Here is a 21,804-nt window from a genome sequence, read left to right as displayed (position 1 = left end):
GCATTGTGGATATCTCCCAATCTATTAATATTGGAGATACTGTTCTGTCTGAACACAATTTAAAGAAGTACATGTCGACTCGTACTGGAGAGAAACCTTATAAATGTGATGTTTGTAGTTACACATCCTCGAGAAGTGGCGCTCTTGCTTCTCACAAACGAACACACACTGGAGAGAAACCTTATAAATGTGATATTTGTAGCTACTCAGCCGCGACAAGTAGCAGCTCTTACTTATCACAAACGAACACACACTGGAGAGAAACCTTATAAATGTGATGTTTGTAGCTACTCAGCCACGCAAATTAGCAATCTTATTTGTCACAAACGAAAACACACTGGAGAGAAACTTACAAATGTGATATTTGTAGCTACTCAGCCTCGCAAAGTGGCGCTCTTGCTTCTCACAAACGAACACACACTGGAGAGAGACCCTATCCATGTACTTTGTGTGACTATAGAGCTAGCCGATCAAGCGATTTGAAGAGCCATTTCCGAACCCATGCCGTTAAAAAACCATATAAATGTGATATTTGTAGCTACTCAGCCGCGCAAAGTGGCGCTCTTGCTTCTCACAAACGAAAACACACTGGAGAGAAACCTTTTAAATGTGATGTTTGTAGCTACTCAGCCGCGACAAGTATTAATCTTACTAATCACAAACGAACACACACCGGAGAGAAACCTTTTAAATGTGATGTTTGTAGCTACTCAGCCACGCAAATTAGCAATCTTATTTGTCACAACGAACACCTGAAAAGAACCCACACCGGAGAGAAACCTTACAAATGTGATATTTGTAGCTACTCATTCACGGAAAGTAGCCATCTTGCTTCTCACAAACGAACACACACTGGAGAGAAACCTTATAAATGTGATATTTGTAGCTACTCAGCCGCGCGAATTGAAACTCTTATTCGTCACAAACGAACCCACACCGGAGAGAAACCGTATAAATGTGATATTTGTAGCTACTCAGCCGCGCAAAGTGCTGCTCTTGCTTCTCACAAGCGAATACACACTGGAGAGAAACCTTATAAATGTGATATTTGTAGCTACTCAGCTGCGCGAATTGAAACTCTGATTTGTCACAAACGAACCCACACCGGAAAGAAACCTTATAAATGTGATGTTTTTAGCTACTCAGCCAACCGAATTGGCTCTCTTATTCATCACAAACGAACACACACTGAAGATAATCAGAAACCTTATAAATGTGATGTTTGTAGCTATTCAGCCTCGCAAAGTGCCGCTCTTGCTTCTCACAAACGAACACACACTGGAGAGAAACCTTATAATTTTGATATTTTTAGCTACTCAGCCACGGAAAGTGACAAACTGACTTCTCACAAGCGAATACACACTGGAAAGAAACCTTATAAATGTGATATTTGTAGCTACTCAGCCGCGCAGAGTGGCACTCTTGCTTCTCATAAACGAACACACACCGGAGAAAAACCTTATTCTTGTAGTTTGTGTGACTACAGGGCTAGCCATTCAATTAGTTTACAGACCCATATGATGAGTCACTCTAGAGAGAAACTGTCCGGGAGTTGAAATAGAACGGTGAATTATAGTCATTCGAAGTCATACCTCACACGTGTTAATTTGTAGTTATATGTTATAGTTATAGTTATACTGCATACTGGAACCAAGTGAAATAACAGCTAGTCGTTAATACTTATAGTTTTGAAATACTACTTATTAGCTTGTTTAGTTCGAGCAGAAATGTTATTGACGAAATTTTATTCGCATGCCTTATAGTTATATTTTTCTTGCTTAATATTACCGAAAATTAACAAATTTTGAAAAGCTTTACAGACATCTTTTAACTTGATACAATAACTTATTATACAATAACAATACCATCTGTCTCATTTGACTGGGAATTAATTCAAGGTTTGCAAGCGTTAAATTTGTTAATCTATTGCTATTTAGACAATTTCAAATTTGCTTTGTGAGCCACTCATAAATTACATTGGATAATTTGACTCATTTTTAACCCCCTCTACCATCGTTGCCTTGAGTCTTAAAATTGAAAACCACTCATTTTACCAGACAATTTGGGGGTGGGGGAGGCTTCAACTTCATGGTTCTAGCCTAGTTACATATATAGTAATTTAACCAAAACCCATCATGGGTAGAGTGGACCGCTGCCAGTGTCTCTTTTACAAACAAAAGGAAATGATATTAATTTAAATTACCGTCCGCAAATGCAAAATGATAGTGATACCGAGAATGAAATTAATCGCTCGCTTTTATGTGGAGGTTTTTTCCTAAAAACCTCCACATAACTATTTCTTATTCCTGTCATCTTTGACATTAAATTGGAATGTTTTGAAATAAAAATAAACCTGCTGAACGACGTTCAATGAGACTTAAATTTAATGCCTGAAAAACAGTAAAGGGGCATATTACTATTAGTATGTGGTAATGGTTTGGAAGGTATGTAATGAGGGCAACGGTCGGTCATGCTTGCCAGCACTATGATTCCGGCCGTTTTACTTTTAGTTGCCGTGTTCCTTTTAGTAGTGACAAAGTCTGTTCACAAACAGATTGAAGGTATGGCGGAATGACAAGTTAAAAAACTGTCACTTTCTAGTTTTGAATATCATCCCAAACCAAGTCTGCAAAACTTCTGCCGTTATTAAATTTAAAATTATAAAAGGCTCTGTGCTATTGGCTATGGTCATTTCTACTTTTATTATGTGTAACTGTAAGTGTAAACATTTAGGACCTACTCGTTGATATTTTATCAAACACTTTATTGTCAGAGCTATACTATTGTTTGGTTTTAAATTTTAATTGTTTGTCCTATAAATCAAAATTTTTATCAGTAACATAAGGTCATGACACAATGAGGCACTTCTACTTGCTTTAGAATTAGATTACATCGATTCTAAAAATAGATTGGTACAGTCTGTACTTGAAAACATCAACTTTATTTGGTAATGATAACACCATTCAGAATGAAGAATGTGGACAACAGGTTGTGGAAGGGTTCGTCAAAAAAGAAGTATCAGACATCGACACCTTTCAGTCAATTACAATCCTTCTACCAAATAACGCGTCCAAGTTTGAAGATGACACAAAATATCACCTTGATCTCGAAATAAAGGCCGAAGATTTAACAGCCGAAAATTTCGAACTTGGAAATGGAACCGCACAATTGTTTTTAAACACTGAAGGAACAAAAATAGAAGTATTGACTGCAGTGCCAGCAGATAAAGCGGAGATTTGTGACACGACTATAAAAAGTGAACCTCTAGAATGTGAATGTAATGCAAGTCCACCCAGCTCCTCTCTTTCTAATGATCTTCCGAATACCAACCCTCAAAGCAGTGTGGATACCTCCCAATCTATTAATATTGGAAATAATGTTCTGACTGAACACAGTTTAAAGAAGTACATGTCGACTCGTACGGGTGAAAAACCTTATAATTATAAATGTGATGGCGCTCTTGCTTCTCACAAACGAACACACACTGGAGAGAAACCGTATAAATGTGATGTTTGTAGCTACTCAGCCACGCAAATTAGCAATCTTATTTGTCACAAACGAAAACACACTGGAGAGAAACCTTATAAATGTGATATTTGTAGCTACTCATCCACGGGAAGTAGCCATCTTGCTTCTCACAAACGAACACACACTGGAGAGAAACCTTATCAATGTGATATTTGTAGCTACTCAGCCGCGCGAATTGAAACTCTTATTCGTCACAAACGAACCCACACCGGAGAGAAACCTTATAAATGTGATATTTGTAGCTACTCAGCCACGCAAAGTAGCCATCTTGCTTCTCACAAACGAAAACACACTGGAGAGAAACCTTATAAATGCGATATTTGTAGCTACTCAGCCTCACAAAATAGCACTCTTGCTTCTCACAAACGAACACACACTGGAGAGAGACCCTATCCATGTACTTTGTGTGACTATAGAGCTAGCCGATCAAGCGATTTGAAGAGCCATTTCCGAACCCAACACGGTAAAAAACCATATAATGTATAAATGTGATATTTGTAGCTACTCAGCCGCGCAAAGTAGCAATATTACTTATCACAAGCGAATACACACTGGGAAGAAACCTTTTAAATGTGATATATGTAGCTACTCAGCCGCAACAAGAAGGGGGGGTCAACCTCATTTTACCTCATTCGGCCAGCCAAAAAAGGCAAAATTGGGATGAGGTAAAATGAGGTAAAATGAGGTAAATAAATCTAGTTTTCTAAGCCTTTTTTTAGAAAAGGCTTAGAAAACTAAAAGACAATGGGGGGGGAGGCATCAACCTCATGGTTCTAGCCTAGTTATATAATTATATATATATATATAACTATTTATAGTAATTTGACCAAAACCCATCATGGGTAGAGTGGACCGCTGCCAGTGTCTCTCTTTTCCAAACAAAAGGAAATGTCAATGATATTAATTTGAATAACCGTCTGCAAATGCAAAATGATACCGAGAATGAAATCGGTCGCTCGCTTTTATGTGGAGGTTTTTTCGGATGATGATTAATCACTCTACACTCGACTGTCACGTGACTTTTTCAACCCCTTCTCTAGCTGGTCCTGAACGACTATTCGAAACCCTAACCCTCTAATCTGATCCCAACCCTAACCCTAACCCAATCCTTAACAAAAGCATATGCTGAAACCCTAACCCTAACTAGATATTAGACTAACTTCCTTATACGGTCATATCACGTGATCGAAACAGTTTTTCGCCAATATCTCGTCAGGGGAGCATTTTAACCCTATGTCATGGGGGGTGATTCGGAAATACATCGATTGAAATTGGTTTCAACTGTCGGGGGCCCTTTCAGAACAATCTCGAAGATCGACTGTAGAGTGATTTAGCACGCTCGGGTTTTTTCTTTAAAACCTCCACATAAGTATTTCTTATTCCTGTCAACTTTGACATTATAAATTAGAATGTTTGAACAAAAAATAAACCTGCTGAACGACTTTCCATGAGCCTTAATGCCTGAAAACAGCTTCTCCCGTTATTAAATTTAAAGTTAAAGTTAAAGGCTCTGTGCTATTGGCTATTATAGTCATGTTTACTTTTATTATGTGTGAACATTTGGGACCTACTCGTTGATATTTTATCAGATACTTTATTGTCAGAGCTATACTATTGTTTGGTTTTAAATTTTAATTGTTTGTCCTACAAATCAAAATTCCGATCAGTAACATTTAAGGTCATGACTCAATGAGACAATTTTACTTACTTTTAGATACACACAAAAAAATTTGATTTTTAAAAATAATGACGTTAATTTGTAATAACCGTCCCGCAAATGGAAAATGATACCGAGAATGAATCGGGTCGTCTCGCTTTCATATGTAGGTTTTTTCTTTAAAACCTCCACATCAGTATTTCTTATTCCTGTCACTTTGACATTATAAATTAAATGTTTTTGAACTAAAATAAACCTGCTGAACGACTTTCCATGAGCCTTAAGCCTGAACAACAAGCTTCTTCTCAACCTTCTTAAATTTAAAGTTAAAGGTTCTGTTCTATTGCTATTTAATTAATTGTCATGAATACTATTTTATTATTTAAACATTTGGACCTTGCTCGTTGATATTTTAATCAAACACTTTATTGTCAGAGCTATACAATTGTTTGGTTTTAAATTTTAATGTTATGTCCTATAAATCAAATTCCGATCATAACCATTAAGGTCTTGACTCACTGAACAATTTTACTTACTTTTAGATTACTCGATTCAAAAATCGATGGTATTGAAAAGTTATTACAATAAACGTTACGGTAATGTACCTGTACTTAAACAATAGAACATCACTTTATTGTAATGATAACACCATTCAGAATGCCAGAATGTGGACAACAAGATGTGAGAGTTCGTTAAAAAGAAGTTAACACTATCAACATCGACACCCTTTCATCAAGACAATCCTTCAACCAAATTACGCGTCCAAGTTTAAGAATGACACAAATATCACCTTGACCTCGAAAGTAAAGACCGAAGATTTAACAGCTGAACATTTGAACTTGGTAAATGAACCGCACAATTGTATTTAAACCTGGAGGAACAAAAATAGAAGTAGTTGCCAGTGATAAAGCGGAGGATTTGTGACACACTATAAAACGTGAACCTCTAGACGTGAATGTAATGCAAGTCCCAGCTCTCCGCTTTCTAATGATCCTCTAATACCTACCCTCAAAGCATTGGTGGATATCCCCAAATTTATTAAATATTGGATTGGAGATACTGTTTCTGTCTGTACGCAATTTAAAGAATACATGTCTACTCGCACTGGAGAGAAACCTTATAAATGTGATGTTTGTAGCTGCACATCCTCGAGAAGTGCACTCTGCGTTCACACAAAACGAAAACACGCCGGAAGAACCCTTATAAATTTTGATATTTGTAGCTACTCACCTCGCAAAGTGGCGCTCGTTGCTCTCACAAACGAATACACACTGAGAGAACCTTTTAAATGTGATGTTTGTACTACTCAGCCGCAACAAGTAGCTAATCTTGCTTCTCACAAACGAATACTCACACCGGGAAAAACCTTATAATGGGATGTTTGTAGCTACACAGCCCGCGAATTGAAACTCTTATTCGTCACAAACGCAACCCAACCGGAGAGAAACCTATAAATGTGATATTTGTAGCTACTCAGCCACGCAAAGTAGCAGTCTGACTTCTCACAAACGAACACACACTGGAGAGAACCATAAATACTTAAATGTGATATTTGAAGCTACTCATCCGCGACAAGTAAATCTTACTTATCACTAAGCGAATACACACTGGAGAGAACCCTTATAAATTGTATAATTGTAGCTATATCAGCCCTCGCAGTATCATCATACTTAAACACACACAAACGAACCACACACCGAGAGAAACCTATAAAAGTATGTTTGAGCTTCTCAGCCAAGCGAATGGCGGTCTTATTTATCACAACAACACACCTGAGAGAAACCTTACAAAAGTTGATATTTGTAGCTACTCAGCCGTGAAAAGTGACAAACTGACTTCTCACAAGCGAATACACATCGTAGAGAAACCTTATAAATGTGATGGTTGTAGCTACTTAGCCAAGCGAATTGGCACTCTTGCTTCTCATAAACGAACACACACCGGAGAGAAACCTTATTCTTGTTGTTTGTGTGACTACAGGGCTAGCCTTTCAATAGTTACAGACCCATATGGATGATCACTCTAGAGAGAGAACTGGCCGGGATTTGAAATAGATAAAAACGGGTGAATATAGTACTTATCGATCTTTCGAAGTCAAATCTCACACACTGTATAATTTGTAGTTATAACCTATAAATATGTTTTAGTATACGGCATACTGGAAACAAGTCAAATAACAGGTGTGTCGTTTTATACTTATCGTTTTTGAAATACTATACTATTAGCTTGTTTATTTTCGAGGAGAAATGTTAGTGACTAATTTATTCGCATCCTTATATTTTTCTGCTAATATGTACCGAAAATTAACAAGTTTGGAAAAAGCTATCAGACATCTTTACTTGATACAAAACTATTACAGCTTATTTTTACCAGTACCACCCATACCAACTGTCTCATTTGACTTGAAATTAATTCAAAGTTTGCAAGCATTAAATTGGAAATATATTGCTTACACGTGGCAGTATTTAACAATTTCAAATTGGCTTTGTGAGACACTCAAAAATTACATTAGAGAATATGACTCATTTTTTAACCCCCTCTACCATAGTTGCCCTGAGTCTTAAAATAGAAAACCCCTCGTATCACCAGGGGGAATCACCTCATGGTTCTAGACTATTGTATTACATATTATATAGTAAGTTGACCAAACCCACCATGGATAAGTGGACCGCTTTCAGTGTCTCCTTTTTCAAACAAAATGGAAATGAGATATTAATTGTGAATAACCGTCCGCAAATAGGAAAATGATACCGAGAATGAAATCGGTCCGTCGCTTTCATATGGAGGTTTTTTACTTTTAAAACCTCCACATAAGTAATTTCTTATTCGTCAACATTACATTAGAAATTAAAGTTTTGAACTAAAAATAACCTGCTGAAACGTACGACTTTCCATGAGCCTAATGCCTGAAAAAACCAGCCTTCCACCGTTATTAAATTTAAAGTTAATAAAGGCTCTGTGCTATTGCCATTGCTATTGACATGAATACTTCTTTATTATGGGTGTAAACATTTTGGGACCTACTCGTTGATATTTTATCAAACTCTTTATTGTCAGAGCAATACTATTGTTTGGTTTTAAATATTTAATTTGTTCGTCCTATAAATCAATTTGATCATACTCATTAAGGTCATGACTCAATGAGACAATTTTACTTACTTTAGATACATCGATTCAAGAAATAGATGTAGATAGTTAAAAAGTGAAAATTATTACAATAAACGATAACGGTATGTACTCTGTACTTAAACATCAACTTATTTGTAATACTAATGATAACACCATTCCGAATGGCGGAATGTGGACAACAAGTTGTGAAGGTTCGTTAAAAAAGAAGTATCAGACATCGACACCTTTCGGTCCAACTACAATCTTTCTTCCAAATAACGCGTCAAGTTTGAAGATGATACAAACTATCACCTTGACACTCGAAATCAAGGCCGAAAGATTTAACAGCTGAACATTACGAAATTGAGAAATGGATCTGCACAATGTTTTTAAAAAACGGAGGAACCAAAATAGAAGTATGCCCGTGTTAAAGCGGGAAGATTTTGTGACACACAATAAAAATGAACCTCTAGGAATGTGGAATGTAATGCCATCCACCCATTCCTCTCTTTCTAATGATCTGTCGCGAATACCAAGCCCTCATAGCAGTGTGGATATCTCCCAATCTATAATATTGGAGAAACTGTTCTGTCAGGCAGCGCAATTTAAAAGAAGTACATGTTCCACTCGTACTGGATAGCAAACCTCTAAATGTGATGTTTGTAGTTACACAACCTCGAGAAGTGGCCTCTTGCTTCTCACAAACGTAAAACACGCCGGAGAAAACCTTATAAATGTGAAAAAAAAAATAAAAAAAAAAAAAGGGGGAAATATTTGTAGCTACTCAGGCCTCGCACAGTGGGCGCTCTTGCTTCTCACAAACGAAACACACTGAGAGAAACCTTATAAATGGATATTTGTAGGCATACTTCACCTCGCAAAGTGGCAATCTTGTTTCTCACAGCGAACACCACACTGGAGAGAAAGCCTTATAAATGTGAATGTTTGTAGCTACTAACAGGCCTCGGCAAAGTAGCCCATCTTGCTTCTCACAAACGAATCACACACGGGAGAGAAACTTACAAATGTGACATTTGTAGTTACTCAGCCACTGAAAGTAGCAATCTTAGTTGTTCACAAACGAAAACACAGCTGGAGAGAAACCTTATAAATGTGAACTTGTAGCTACTCAGCCAAGGAAAGTAGCCATCTTTCTTCTCACAAACGAACACACACTGGAGAGAATCAGAAACCATATAAATGGTGACATATTTGTAGCTATCTCCAACCACGACAGTAGCCTCTTTGCTTCTCCACAAACGAACACACACTGGAGAGAATCAACAACCTTATAAATGTGATATTTGTAGCTAACTCAGGGATATCCGCGGGCGAATTGAAACTCTTATTATTCTCACAAACGAACCACACTGGAGAGAATCAAAACCTTACTAAATGTGATTTGTAGGCTACTCAACCGCGCGCAAAAGAAGCAAATCTTACTTATCACAAGCGAATACCACACTGGAGAGAAACCTTATAGAATGTTGATATTTGGATAGCTACTCAACCGCACAAAGTGGCAACTCATGCTTCTCTACAAACGAATACACACCTGGGGAAAAACCTTATAAATGTGATATTTATAGGCTAACTCAGCCACAAAATGACAATCTGACTTATCACAAGCGAATACACCTGGAAAGAAACCTTATAATGTGTGTAGTTACACAGCATCGGAGAAGTGGCAAATCTTGCTCTCACAAACGAAAACGCGCCGGAGAGAAACCTTATAAATGTGATATTTGTAGCTACTCAGCCTCGCAAAGTGCCGCTCTTGCTTCTCACAAACGAACACACACTGGAGAGAGACCTTATCCATGTACTGGTTGAGTTACTATAAAAGCTAGCCGATCAAAGGCTCTTTGAAATCCATTTCCGAACCCACGACGGTAAAAAAAACCATATAACGTGATATTTGTAGGCTACTCTGCACCGCAAAAAGTGGCAATCTTACTTCTCACAAAACGAATACACACCGGGGAAAAACCTTATAAATGTGATATCTTTGAGCCCACCTCAGCCAAACGAATAGGCGCTGTTATTTGTTCATCAAGCGAATACACATACACCGGAAAAATTAAAAAAAAAAAAAAAAAAAATTAAAAGGGGGAAAGAACCCTATAAAAGTGATGTTTGTAGCTACTCAGCCAAACCGAATTGTGCTCTCTTATTCATACACAAACTAACACACACTGGAGATAAACAGAAACCTTAAAAATGTTTATATTTGTAGCTATTCAGCCTCGCAAAGTGGCGCTCTTGCTTCTCACAAACAAAAACACGCATCGGAGAGAAACCTTATAAATGGATTTGGTAGCAAACTCAGCCTCGCAAAGTGGCGCTCTTGCCTTCTCACCAGCGAACACCACACTGGAGAAAACCATATAATTGATGTTTGTAGCTACTCAGCCTCGCAAAGTGGCACCATGTTTCTCACAAGCGAACACACACTGGAGAGAAACCCTAATTAATGTGATGTTTGAGCTACTCAGGGCCTCGCAAAGTAAAGCCATCTTGCGTTTTCTACAAACGAACACACACTGAGAGAGAAACCTTATAAAATGTTGATATTGTAGTTACTCAGCCCACAGGAAAGTAGAGGCAATCTTAGTTGTCAAAACGAAAACAACTGGAAGCGAGAAAACCCTTACAAATGTGATCATTGTAAGCTACTCAGCCACGAAAGTAGGCCATCTTGCTTCACACAAACGAACACACACCACTTGGAGAGTAATCAGAAACCATATAAATAATAAATGTGATATTTTGTAGCTACTCAACCGCGACAAGTAGGCCATCTTGCTTCTCACAAACAGAACACACACTGGAGAGAATCAGAAACCTTATAAAAGTGTACTATTTGTAGCTACCCACCGACGCGAATTGAAACTCTTATTTTCGTCACAAACGAACCCACACTGGAGAGAATCAAGAAACCTTAGTAAATGTGATATTTGTAGCTACTCAACCGCGCAAAGTAGGCAATTCTTACTTATCAACAACGAATACAACACTGGAGAGAATTCCTTATAAATGTGAATTTGATAGCTACTCAACACGCAAAAATGTGGGCAATCTTGCTTTCTCACAAACCGAATACACAACCGGGGAACAAAACCTTATAAATGGATATTTTTAGCTACTCAGGCCACGGAATGTGACAAATCTGACATATCACGAAGCGAATACACACTGAAAGAAACCTTATAGAAGACCACTGTCTGCTGTATTTACAACACAGCATCGAGAATAATCTGTGGCAATCTTGCATTCTCACAACAAAATACACCGCCGGCAGAGAAAGCTCTTATCTAACATTAATGTGATATTTTTTGCTACTCAGGGCCTCGCAAAGTGCAGTCCCGCTCTCTCGCTTCTCATTCAACAAACACACACTGGAGAGAGACCCTGATCCATGTACTTTGAGTGACTATAGAGCTAGCGCGGATCAAGCGATATGAAGAGCATTTCGCGAACCCGACGACGAGGAAAAACGCATATAAAGCTGTGATTAAATGTAGGGGCTACTCAACCGCAAAAAGTGGGCAATCATACTTCTCACAAACGAATACACACCGGGGACAAAACCTTATTAATGTGATATTGTTAGCTACCTCAGCCAAAGCAATTGGCGCTGTTATTTGTCACAAGCGAATACCCACCGGAAAAAACCCTATAAAAAGTCTGATGTTTGAAGGCTACTCAGGCCAACCGAATTGGCTCTCTTATTCATCACCAACTACACAACACTGTGAGATAATCACAAACCTTATAAATGTTTATATTTTGAGGCTATTCAGAGCCTCGCAAAGTGTCCGCTCTTACTTCTCACAAACAAAAACACCACGGAGAGAAACCTAATAAATGTAATAGTTTTAGGCTACTCAGCCGCGCAGAGTGGCACTCATTGCGTTCTCACCAACGAAAACACACTGAGGAAACCTTATAAATGTGAATTTGTAAGCTAACTCAGGCCTCGCAAAGTGGCAATCTTGTTTCTCACAACAGGCGAACACAACACTGGAGAATCCTTATAAATTGATGTTTATGTAGCTACTCAGGCCTCGCAAAAGTAGCCATCTTGCTTTTCAGCAAACGAACACACAACTGGAGAGAACCTTATAAATGATGATATTGTAGTAACTCAGCCACGGAAATTAGACAATCTTAGTTGTATCACAAACGAAAATCACACTGGAGAGAAAACCTTTATAAATTGTGATCTTTATGTAGGCTACGGCAGCCACGGAAAGTAGCCAACTTGCGTCCACAAACGAACACACCACTGGAGAGAATCAGAAACCTTATAAATAATAAATGTGATAATTTAGGCTACTCAACCGCGACAAGTATTCCATCTTGCTTCTCACAAACAAACACACACTGGAGAGAATCAGAAACCTTAAGAAATGCTGATATTTGAGCTACCTCAGTTGCCGCGAGAACTTGCGAAACTCTTTATCTTTCGGCCTCCCAAAACGAATCCACACACTGGACGAGAACTCAGAAACGCTTATAAATGTGATATTTGTAGCTACATCAACCGCGCAAATCAGCAATCACTGCTTCTCACTCTAACGAACGAATACACACCGGGGAAAAACCTTATATCAATGTGATATTTAGCTACCTCAGCCTACGGAACAGTGACAGAATCTGACTTATCACAAGCGAACATACAACACTGGAAAAAACCTTAAATAAAATGTGTGGTTATCTACAACATAGCACATCGAGAAGTCAGTCAGCTTGCTTTCACAAACGAAAACACACTACCCGAAGAAACCTTATAAATGTGATATTTGTAGCTGACTCAGAGCCTCGCAAAGTGAGCCGCTCTTGGCTTCTCACAAACGACACACACCTGAGGAGAGCAGAACCCTATCCCTGTACTTTGAGTGACTATAGAGGCTAGGCCGATCAAGCGATTTGAAGAGCCATTTCGCGATCACGACGACGGTTAAAAAAACCATATAAATGTGATATTTTGTAGCTACCAAAGCCGCAAAAAGTGCAATCTTAACTTCTCACAAACGAATACACACGCGGGGAAAACCTTATAAATGTGATATTAGATAGCTACACAGCCAAACGAATTGGCGCTGTTATTTGTCACAAAGGCGAATACACACCGAAAGAAACCCTATCACAAGGATGGTTAGTACTACTCAGACCAACCGCAATTGGCCCTTAATTATCACAAACTAACACATCACACACTGGAGACTAAATCAGGAAACGCTTATACAATGTTATATCTGTAGCTATACAGCTCCGCAAAGTGGGGCCGCTACTTGACAGCTCACAAACAAAAACACTGCACGGAGATAACCTTATAATGTGATATTTTTCTAGCTACTCCACCGCGCAGAGATGGCACTCTTGCTTCTCATGCGGTTGGGGGGGGGGGAAAACTAACACACACCGGAGAGAAACCTTATTCTTGTAGTTTGTGTGACTACAGGGCTAGGCCATCATCAATTAGTTTACCAGACCCATATGATGAGTCACTCTAAGAGAAACTGTCGGCGGGAGTTGAAACTAGGACACGGTGAATTATAATTATAGTGCATCCTCAGAAATCGTCCATATCTCACACCACGTGATTAATTTGTAGTTATATGTTATAGTTATACAGCATCTGGAACCAAGTAAAATAACAGCTAGTCGTTATCCTTATAGTTTTGCGAAATACTACTTATTTAGCTTGTTTAGTTCAAGGCAAAAATGTTATTGACGAAATTTTATTCGCATAGTGGCCTTATAATTTTTGCTTGCTTAATATTACCGAAAATTAAACAAGTTTTGAAAAGCTTTACAAACATTCTTTACTTGATCAGCATGATAAACTTATTATCAGTTTTATATTTTCTCTTACCGAGTACCAACACCCAATAACCATCTGTCTCCTCATTGACTGTCTGAAATTAAATCAAAGTTTGCAAAGCATTAAATTTTGATAAATCTATTGCTTACACGTGCAGATTTAGACAATTTCAAATTGGCTTTGTGAGCCACTCATAAATTAACGATTGCGCGAGAATATATGACTCATTTTATATAACCCACTTCTACCAATTCTGCCTTGAGTCTTAAACTTTAAAACTTCTCTCGTATCCACCAGGGGGCATCAACACTCAGGTTCTAGAATAGTATAGTTACATATATAGTAAGTTGACCAAAACCCACCATGGACAGAGATGGACTCGCTTTCAGTGTCTCTCTTTTTCAAACAAAAGTGAAATGACATAAATTTGAATAACCTTCCGCAAATGCAAAATGATACCGAGACTGAAATCGGTCGCTCGCTTTTATATGGAGGTATTTTTCTCTTTAAAACCTCCACAGTCCACATAAGTATATCTTGTTCCTGTCAACTTTTACATTAAAATTAGAATGTTTTTGAAATAAACGCATGCTGAAACGAACTTTCTCATGAGGCCTTAAAGCCTGAAAAAAACAGCTTCTCCCGTTATTAAATTTAAAGTTAAAGGTTTCTTTTATGCTATTTAGAATTGGTTCATGCATACTATTTATTATGTTAAACATTTGGGGACCCTACTCGATGATATTTTTTATCAACCACTTATTGTCCAGAGCGAATACATAATGTTTTGTTGTAAATTTTAATTTGTTTGTCCTATAAATCAAAATTCCGATCATAACATTTAAGTCAGACTACAATGACAATTTTACTTAGTTAGATTACATCGATTCAAAATAGATGGTTGTTGAAAAGTTATTACAAAAAACGTTACGGTAAAGTACTCTGTACTTAAACAATAAACAATCAACTTTTTTGGTAATGATAACACCATTCAGATGGCAGAAATGTGGACCACAAGATGTGGAGAGTCGTTAAAAAAGAAGTATCACTATCAACCATCGACACTTTCATCAGTACAATCCTTCTACCAAATAATGCGTCCAAGTTTGAAGATGACACAAAATATCAACCTTGACCTCGAAATAAAACCGAAGATTTTAACAGCCGAAAATTTTGAAATGGAAATGGAACTGCACAATTGATTTAAACACGAAGAACAAAAAATAGAAGTAATGCCAGTGTTATAAAGCGGAGATTTGTGACACGACTAAAAAAGTGAACCCTAACGGTGAATGTAATGCAAGTCCCAGCTCCTGCTCTTTCTAATGACTCCTCTGAATACCAACCCTCAAAGCTTGTGGATATCTCCCGATCTATTAATATTGGAAGATTACTGTATCTGTCTGAAAACGCAATTTGAAGAAGTCATGCGACACGTACTGGAGAGAAACCTTATATAGTGCGTTGTTGTTTTGAAGCTTCACATCCTGGAGAAGTGGCATCTTGCCTTCGCACAAAGAATACACCCTGGAGAGAACCTTTAAATGTGATTCTTTGTAGCTACTCCAGCCTCGCAGAGTAGCAGACTTACTAATCACTTTAACGAACACACACTGGAGAGAAACCTTATAAATGTGATGGTTTGTCTTAGCTTACTCACCACGCAATTAGCAATCTTGTTTATCACAAACGAACACACACTGGAGAGAAAACCTTACAAAATGTGATGCTTTGTACGCTACTCACCTCGCAACAGTGCGCGCTTGCCTTCTCCTCTCACAAACGCAAAACACACTGAGAGAGACCCTATCCATGAAGCTTTGTTGACTAAAGAGCTAAGCCGATCAAGCGATTTTGAAGAGCCAAATTTACCGAGAACCCAATCACGGTAAAAAAACATATAATGTGAATATTTGTAGCTACTCAGCCCTCGCGCAAAGTGGCGCACTTGCTTCCACAAACGAATACACTGCCGAGTAAAAAAAACCTTATAAATGTATATTTGTAGCTACTCAGCCTCGCCGAGTAGCCGTCTTACTAATCACAAACGAACACACACTCGAGAGAAACTTATAAATGTGATATTTGTAGTTAGTCTACTCACGCTCGCAGAGGGCAATCCTCATGCTTCTCAGAAACGAACACACACCGGAGAGAAAACCTTATTCTTGTAGTTTTGTGACTACAAGGCTAGCCATTCAATTAGTTTGCAGAGCCATATGATGAGTCAACTCTAGAAAGAACTTGCCGGGAGTTGAAATAGAACGTAAATTATACTTAGGGTCATTCGAAGTCATATCTCACACGTGTTTTAATTTGTAGTTATCTGTTATAGTTATCTACCTGAATACGGAACCAAGTAAAATAACAGCTAAGTCCGTTAATACTTATAGTTTTAGAGAAATACAACTTATTACATGTTTAGTCGAGCAGAAATGTTATTGAACGAAATATTATCGCATGTGCCTTAGATTTTTCTTGCTTAACTATTACGCGAAAATTAACAAGTTGTGGTTTAATACGTTTTTTCTGTCTTCATTGTTATAGTCCATATTTATTTTTTTGCATTCGTTAATTTTCATCTATTCATTGATTTTCAGATTTATATCTTCATAAGTTATTACCTTAACCACTTATAATTTAATGGGATAATCATCACTCATAATAAGTAAGTGTTTGTAAAGATAATTAATCGAATTGAGATCACAATAATATAATATTAGCGTCAAATATACTTTATACGCATGAAAAGAACCCCAATTCATTCAACCTTTTGTCTATATTATCATTAATTGATCATAAAATACCTTTCTAAGTAATCTATTTTCTACTTACAGTGCTGGTGGTGGCTTTTAAAGGTATAAGCACACCCCAATCGCATTATAAGTTTGGATGGGCCTTAAAAGCAATCCACTCTTCCATTGAATTTACATATGATAATCATCACTTTGAAAACGTAGTCCTGTTTAATTGACTCTCCTTAATAATTTTGTCTGCTTCTTCTTTCAACTCCCATCTGCTTATGCAGCATATTAGATTAAAGTCGATGATTTCTGATTTTACGAGATAAATCAATAATCATCTAACTTGGTCATTGTTATGCAGCTTTGTCTCTCTCGTCCTAGCTCCCTTGTTCTTCTCAGAGTTGGGTAATCATTTCTTTGTCGTCTCGTACTCCAGTCATCTCTGCTGTGCCTGGAACTTCTTCGTCTTGCACTGCTACACAATCTAGCTCAATGGTGTTAACTGTTGATAATCGTTGAAACTTTAGACTTAACTCTCGGTAAATTCTTGAACCAGCGATTAGGGTTCCGAGTCTTTGGATAGGTACGCTAACAAGGTTTGTTACAGTGTCATCATAGATTAGTGGGTTTATGACTGAGTTGATGGGTAGAATAATCATGGAAAACAGGCCATACCAGGGTGTTGCATCTAGGACATCAAGGGAATGTAGGACACAGATCACTATGAAGGGCACCCAGCAAAGGAAATCTGTAGTGATGATGATGGTGATTCTTAAGTTCATTTTTCTATTGCGTTGAGTTATCTGTCGGTTCCCTCCTGACTGAGTCAAACTTTTAGAAGATTTTTGAGATATGATGCCAATGATTAAGTATGAAGCTGTAATGAAAAAGAAGCAAACAAAGTTCAGGGCAAGAATTGCCCATACCAAGTGCCTCTGTGGATCATTTTCTTTGACAAAATATTTGAAGAGGCAGACTCCATCGTTTCCATAGAATTCTACCTTTTGTATGTTTTTTGTGTAATCTTCATACCTATTATCGTGAGAATAAATCTCGGACATCATTTTGTTGATCAAATGCCAACTTAGTGTTGTTTCTTTCATTCTACCAAAGTATCCTTGAAAGACGGCAAAGAGTGTCTGCTTGTTCATTGTTCCAATAAATACCTTTATCTCTTCTGCATATTTTACTCCATTGACGAAGAAATCCTCAAATTTGGAGATAATTGGGATAACAGCAATGATAATGGACGCCAACGTCATCATAAAAACACCTCCTGCAACTTGGAGTGATTTCATTAAGGTAACTTCTCCCGGAATTCTCATAGAATTTTTTATTCCATAAATTCGGGTGAGGCTCAGTGCACACATAGCAAAAAGCGAGACTTGAGATCCTATGGTGCTGAGAACACCAATAATTGAACAGTGGATGCTGATAATCCAACCAATCTGCTGAGTACAATATTGTTCCTTGAAGATTACACCATCATAAACTGATATGACGAATAAGTATATACCAACTAAAAGGTCTCCAAAAGATATCATCATGATGAGGGACTTATTGAACAGAGCTACTGTGGTTTTACAGTTCTTCAAAGTTCCAGTATTTTTGGACAGGATGATAAGATTTGCCAGGATGGCTAGAAATCCTATAACCAACGATGAACATTTGAGAGCATTCCCTTCTAGAATCTGTCTTGAACACTGGTTATTACATTCGTCCGTTAAATCCAGGCAGTCAAATGATCCGTCACATTTCTTTGTCACCGGTATGTAGCTACCGTCACACTTGAAATTATTTGTGCAGCTGTCCTCATCCGAGCTATCCCCGCAATTATCGATGAGATTGCATACTTGGGAATAATCAATGCAAGTGATATTGTTGTCACAGACAAAATACTTGTTCGTATAAATATCTTCATATGATTTTGTGACAAATGTTAGGTATTCGTTATTGGCTATCGTCCCTATTCTATTTTGATATTGTCCTGGACAAGCCTCATATCTAGGGATATTTCTCGATGGACAAGAGGAACTGAAACACTTGTCTGCACAACTAGTGTACAAATATTGTTCTCCAAACATGTGGTCACAATTTTGAAGAATGTTTGGCAGGATAATCGTTGTATTGGTTCCTCCGTAAACGTATTTATTTGAAAATCTAAACGTGCTGATAGTGAAGCAATGATTTCTGAAGTTTTTAGTGTTTTTTATCCCCTTTATGCAATATGATAAATGCTTTGTCATGCTTTTGTCAGTTGATAAAACTGCTGTGGACAGTTTCGGTTGTTTGCGGGATTCAGAGCAGATCTTATTTTCATTTCCGCATGTTTCAACTCCATCGCATAGTTTATTAAATTCCACATATCCAGGGTCACCCCATGGACAAAGGAACACATTTTCGCACTTGTCGTTGCTGGTAACAAATCGTAATGATTTGTTGCTCCCACAAGTAGGCCAACTGTCATCTTCGTCGATTCCATTCAAACAGTCCTTAACCCCGTCTCTTAACCAAGCTAGAGGTATTGGGAGTTCCCTTTTCTGGCCGCCGCGTCTTTCACACTTCTCCAGTGTTGTGGTGTTGCATATAAGACCAGTTTCATCACTTTTATCATTGCAGTCTTGTTGACCATCACACATTAGGTGCCTGTGAACAGTACACTGAATAGAGGTTTGTAAGCACTGGTTCTCAAAGTTATCATCACAAATTGCCTTTGCACCATTCTCATAGCAGGTCATATATTTTGATACAGAGGACAAGTATCCATTAACAAGACACCATACCCCTACTCTGGCGGGATCTGAACAGTTTGTTTGTTCTGAAGCAGAATCACCGCAGTACGCGTTGAGATAGTTAAACACTGTACATCTTGTAAATTTGTGTACTGGTACTGTAACTTTAGTCCTGTAAATATGTTTACAAGTGTACTGTGTTTCATTAGTAACGGTACACTTAGCTTCGTCCTCTCCGTTAACACAGCTCTCATATCCATCACATATTGAGCGTGGTGCTATGTAGTTTACAATTCCTGGTTCACGCTTAACGTCACAATAGATACCGTAACTGTATCCGTTACATGTAGCCTCATCTTCACAGTTGTTTTTATCACACTCATCATTACAGATTTTGTTGGACGCTATCTTTTTCCCACTCGGCATAGTTATCATTTCGCCGCATCCCTCTTCATCTAGTTCTGTATTGACACAGTCAGGTTGTCCATTGCAAATTGAATAATCATGTTGTAATGTGTTCCTGATGTTACCCAATCTAATCTTACACATAAATCCTCCACAAAGAATGTTGCTATTTGTTATCTCCACATTATCTACTGTAGTGAGGTGACTACTGCAGGCTTGATAATAGTGCGGATCATTTGAACATAAAGCTGACACACCTCGCCATGAGTCCCAATAATACTCCGCTGTGTTGTGGCACTTATACAATGTCTTACTATCGCTCGGTCTCGGACATACCTGTTTCAAAAATCCTCCGTCTTCTGTAAAACTGCACGATTCTGCGAAGTGTTTTCCATTAATTTACCCAAAACAAAAATTACTGTCTTTAAACTGATGTAGTAGTCGATTTTAATTTGTATTCGTAATAATATAAGTGATATAATTACCTTGGATAATTGAAGTTGGAACTTCGGACCAAACTATTGATTTGTATGTGCCTGTGGTAATTGTTGGTGTCGTAGTACTACTACTCTGTGGTGATGAAAAACTCTCTGCTTTACCAAGTTTCAACAGAATCAATAATGTCGCAAGTTTCATTGCTCCGTAATCTAAAAAATATTTTTGCTAAGATGATATTGAAAAGTGATTGGAAATTAAAAGACATTCCAAACCCACCTCCGTCTAATCTAAAAGCAAGCTCACGAGTGAAACGTAGACAAATATTAACACATATCCCCGCAAATGGCATTTCAATTAAAATTCCTATTACTTGCCGGTTATAGTTTTCGCCAGGTCCTGAACAGCTTAGTCAAAGATGCAAAATATAGAGCAACCTTTTGACGATTCTTCTTCATTTAAAATGAATTTCAACTTACTATTATTATTATAAATCTACATTTAAAAACGTCAAAAGACCGACTGTAGCGGTTTACCAGAACATCTATACAGCGTGTATTTAAAACTAATAGGCTTGGAATCTCAGTAAGAGCAGATGCTTGTGAAAACTTAACGATTAAATGGTACATCATCGTTCTGTAACATTACATTGAGATCCATGATGTACTTCCCGTCTGTTGAATGTAATTTTTGTTGTTCCTTTAAAGGAGGAACTACAACTCAGCAAGCGCTCTGTTTAGTCCTGAAGGGACTGTTGTATAATCAATAGTGATAAATTATAAATAACAGTAATAATTAACTTAACAATAATTGATAAATAATTAATTTAATAATAAACACCGTCTAACTGCAAGAAGCATCAGGACCCATGTGCTAAGCTACTTAATAAATTTATCGCCTCTGCCGGCCAACAGAATATGATAGCAAAATATAAAGAATTAACTGATGCTAGGAATCTCAGTAAGAGCCCCCCCTGTGCACGTGACGATTAAATTGTATAGTCCACGTGCCGGGCATTATCTTGTATTTTGTGGTAAAAATAGTCCTTTCCTTGCGTTAATATTATTAGCTGGCGAAGTAATTTGCCCTCGTAGTGGTCGTTAGGATAGTTCCAAAGGATGGTTATGAAATTTGTAAACCATTATCTCACTGCAAGAACAATTTGAATCAGGACAGATGGTGTTGGTCTCCTCCTGAAAATTATGATTTTATAATATTTTCCTATCCTTCGTCACCCTCGAGCGAAGGGTTCTTTACCGATAGTTGAAATTCGACATCTAGCGTCATCTAGCGTCATTTATTATCAGGGCGAAGTAATTTGCCCTCGTAGTGGTCGTTAGGATAGTTCCAGAGGATGGTTATGAA

At 37.8% G+C, this 21,804-nt stretch overlaps 2 protein-coding genes across 5 annotated transcripts in view; one reads left to right on the top strand and one right to left on the bottom strand.

Moving 5' to 3' along the window:
• Positions 1-21,804, bottom strand: part of LOC134824671 (protein salvador homolog 1-like) — a 201,861-nt gene that overhangs the window by 29,542 nt on the left and 150,515 nt on the right. The gene's annotated exons all lie outside the window — the stretch shown is intronic.
• LOC134825366 (zinc finger protein 436-like) lies at positions 3,409-4,014 on the top strand. The gene has a single exon (XM_063837544.1). It carries the CDS (start codon positions 3,409-3,411, stop codon positions 4,012-4,014), a length of 606 nt encoding a protein of 201 aa, XP_063693614.1.

Source organism: Bolinopsis microptera, chromosome 13, assembly GCF_026151205.1.
Source record: "Bolinopsis microptera isolate Bmic1 chromosome 13, MBARI_Bmic_1.0, whole genome shotgun sequence".
Classification (NCBI taxonomy): domain Eukaryota; kingdom Metazoa; phylum Ctenophora; class Tentaculata; order Lobata; family Bolinopsidae; genus Bolinopsis; species Bolinopsis microptera.
This window is presented reverse-complemented; position numbering and strand designations above follow the sequence as displayed.

What these genes read in the sequence shown, in the direction of transcription:
- LOC134825366 (XM_063837544.1), top strand. Translation starts at nt 3,409, where the DNA reads ATGTCGACTCGTACGGGTGAAAAACCTTATAATTATAAATGTGATGGC.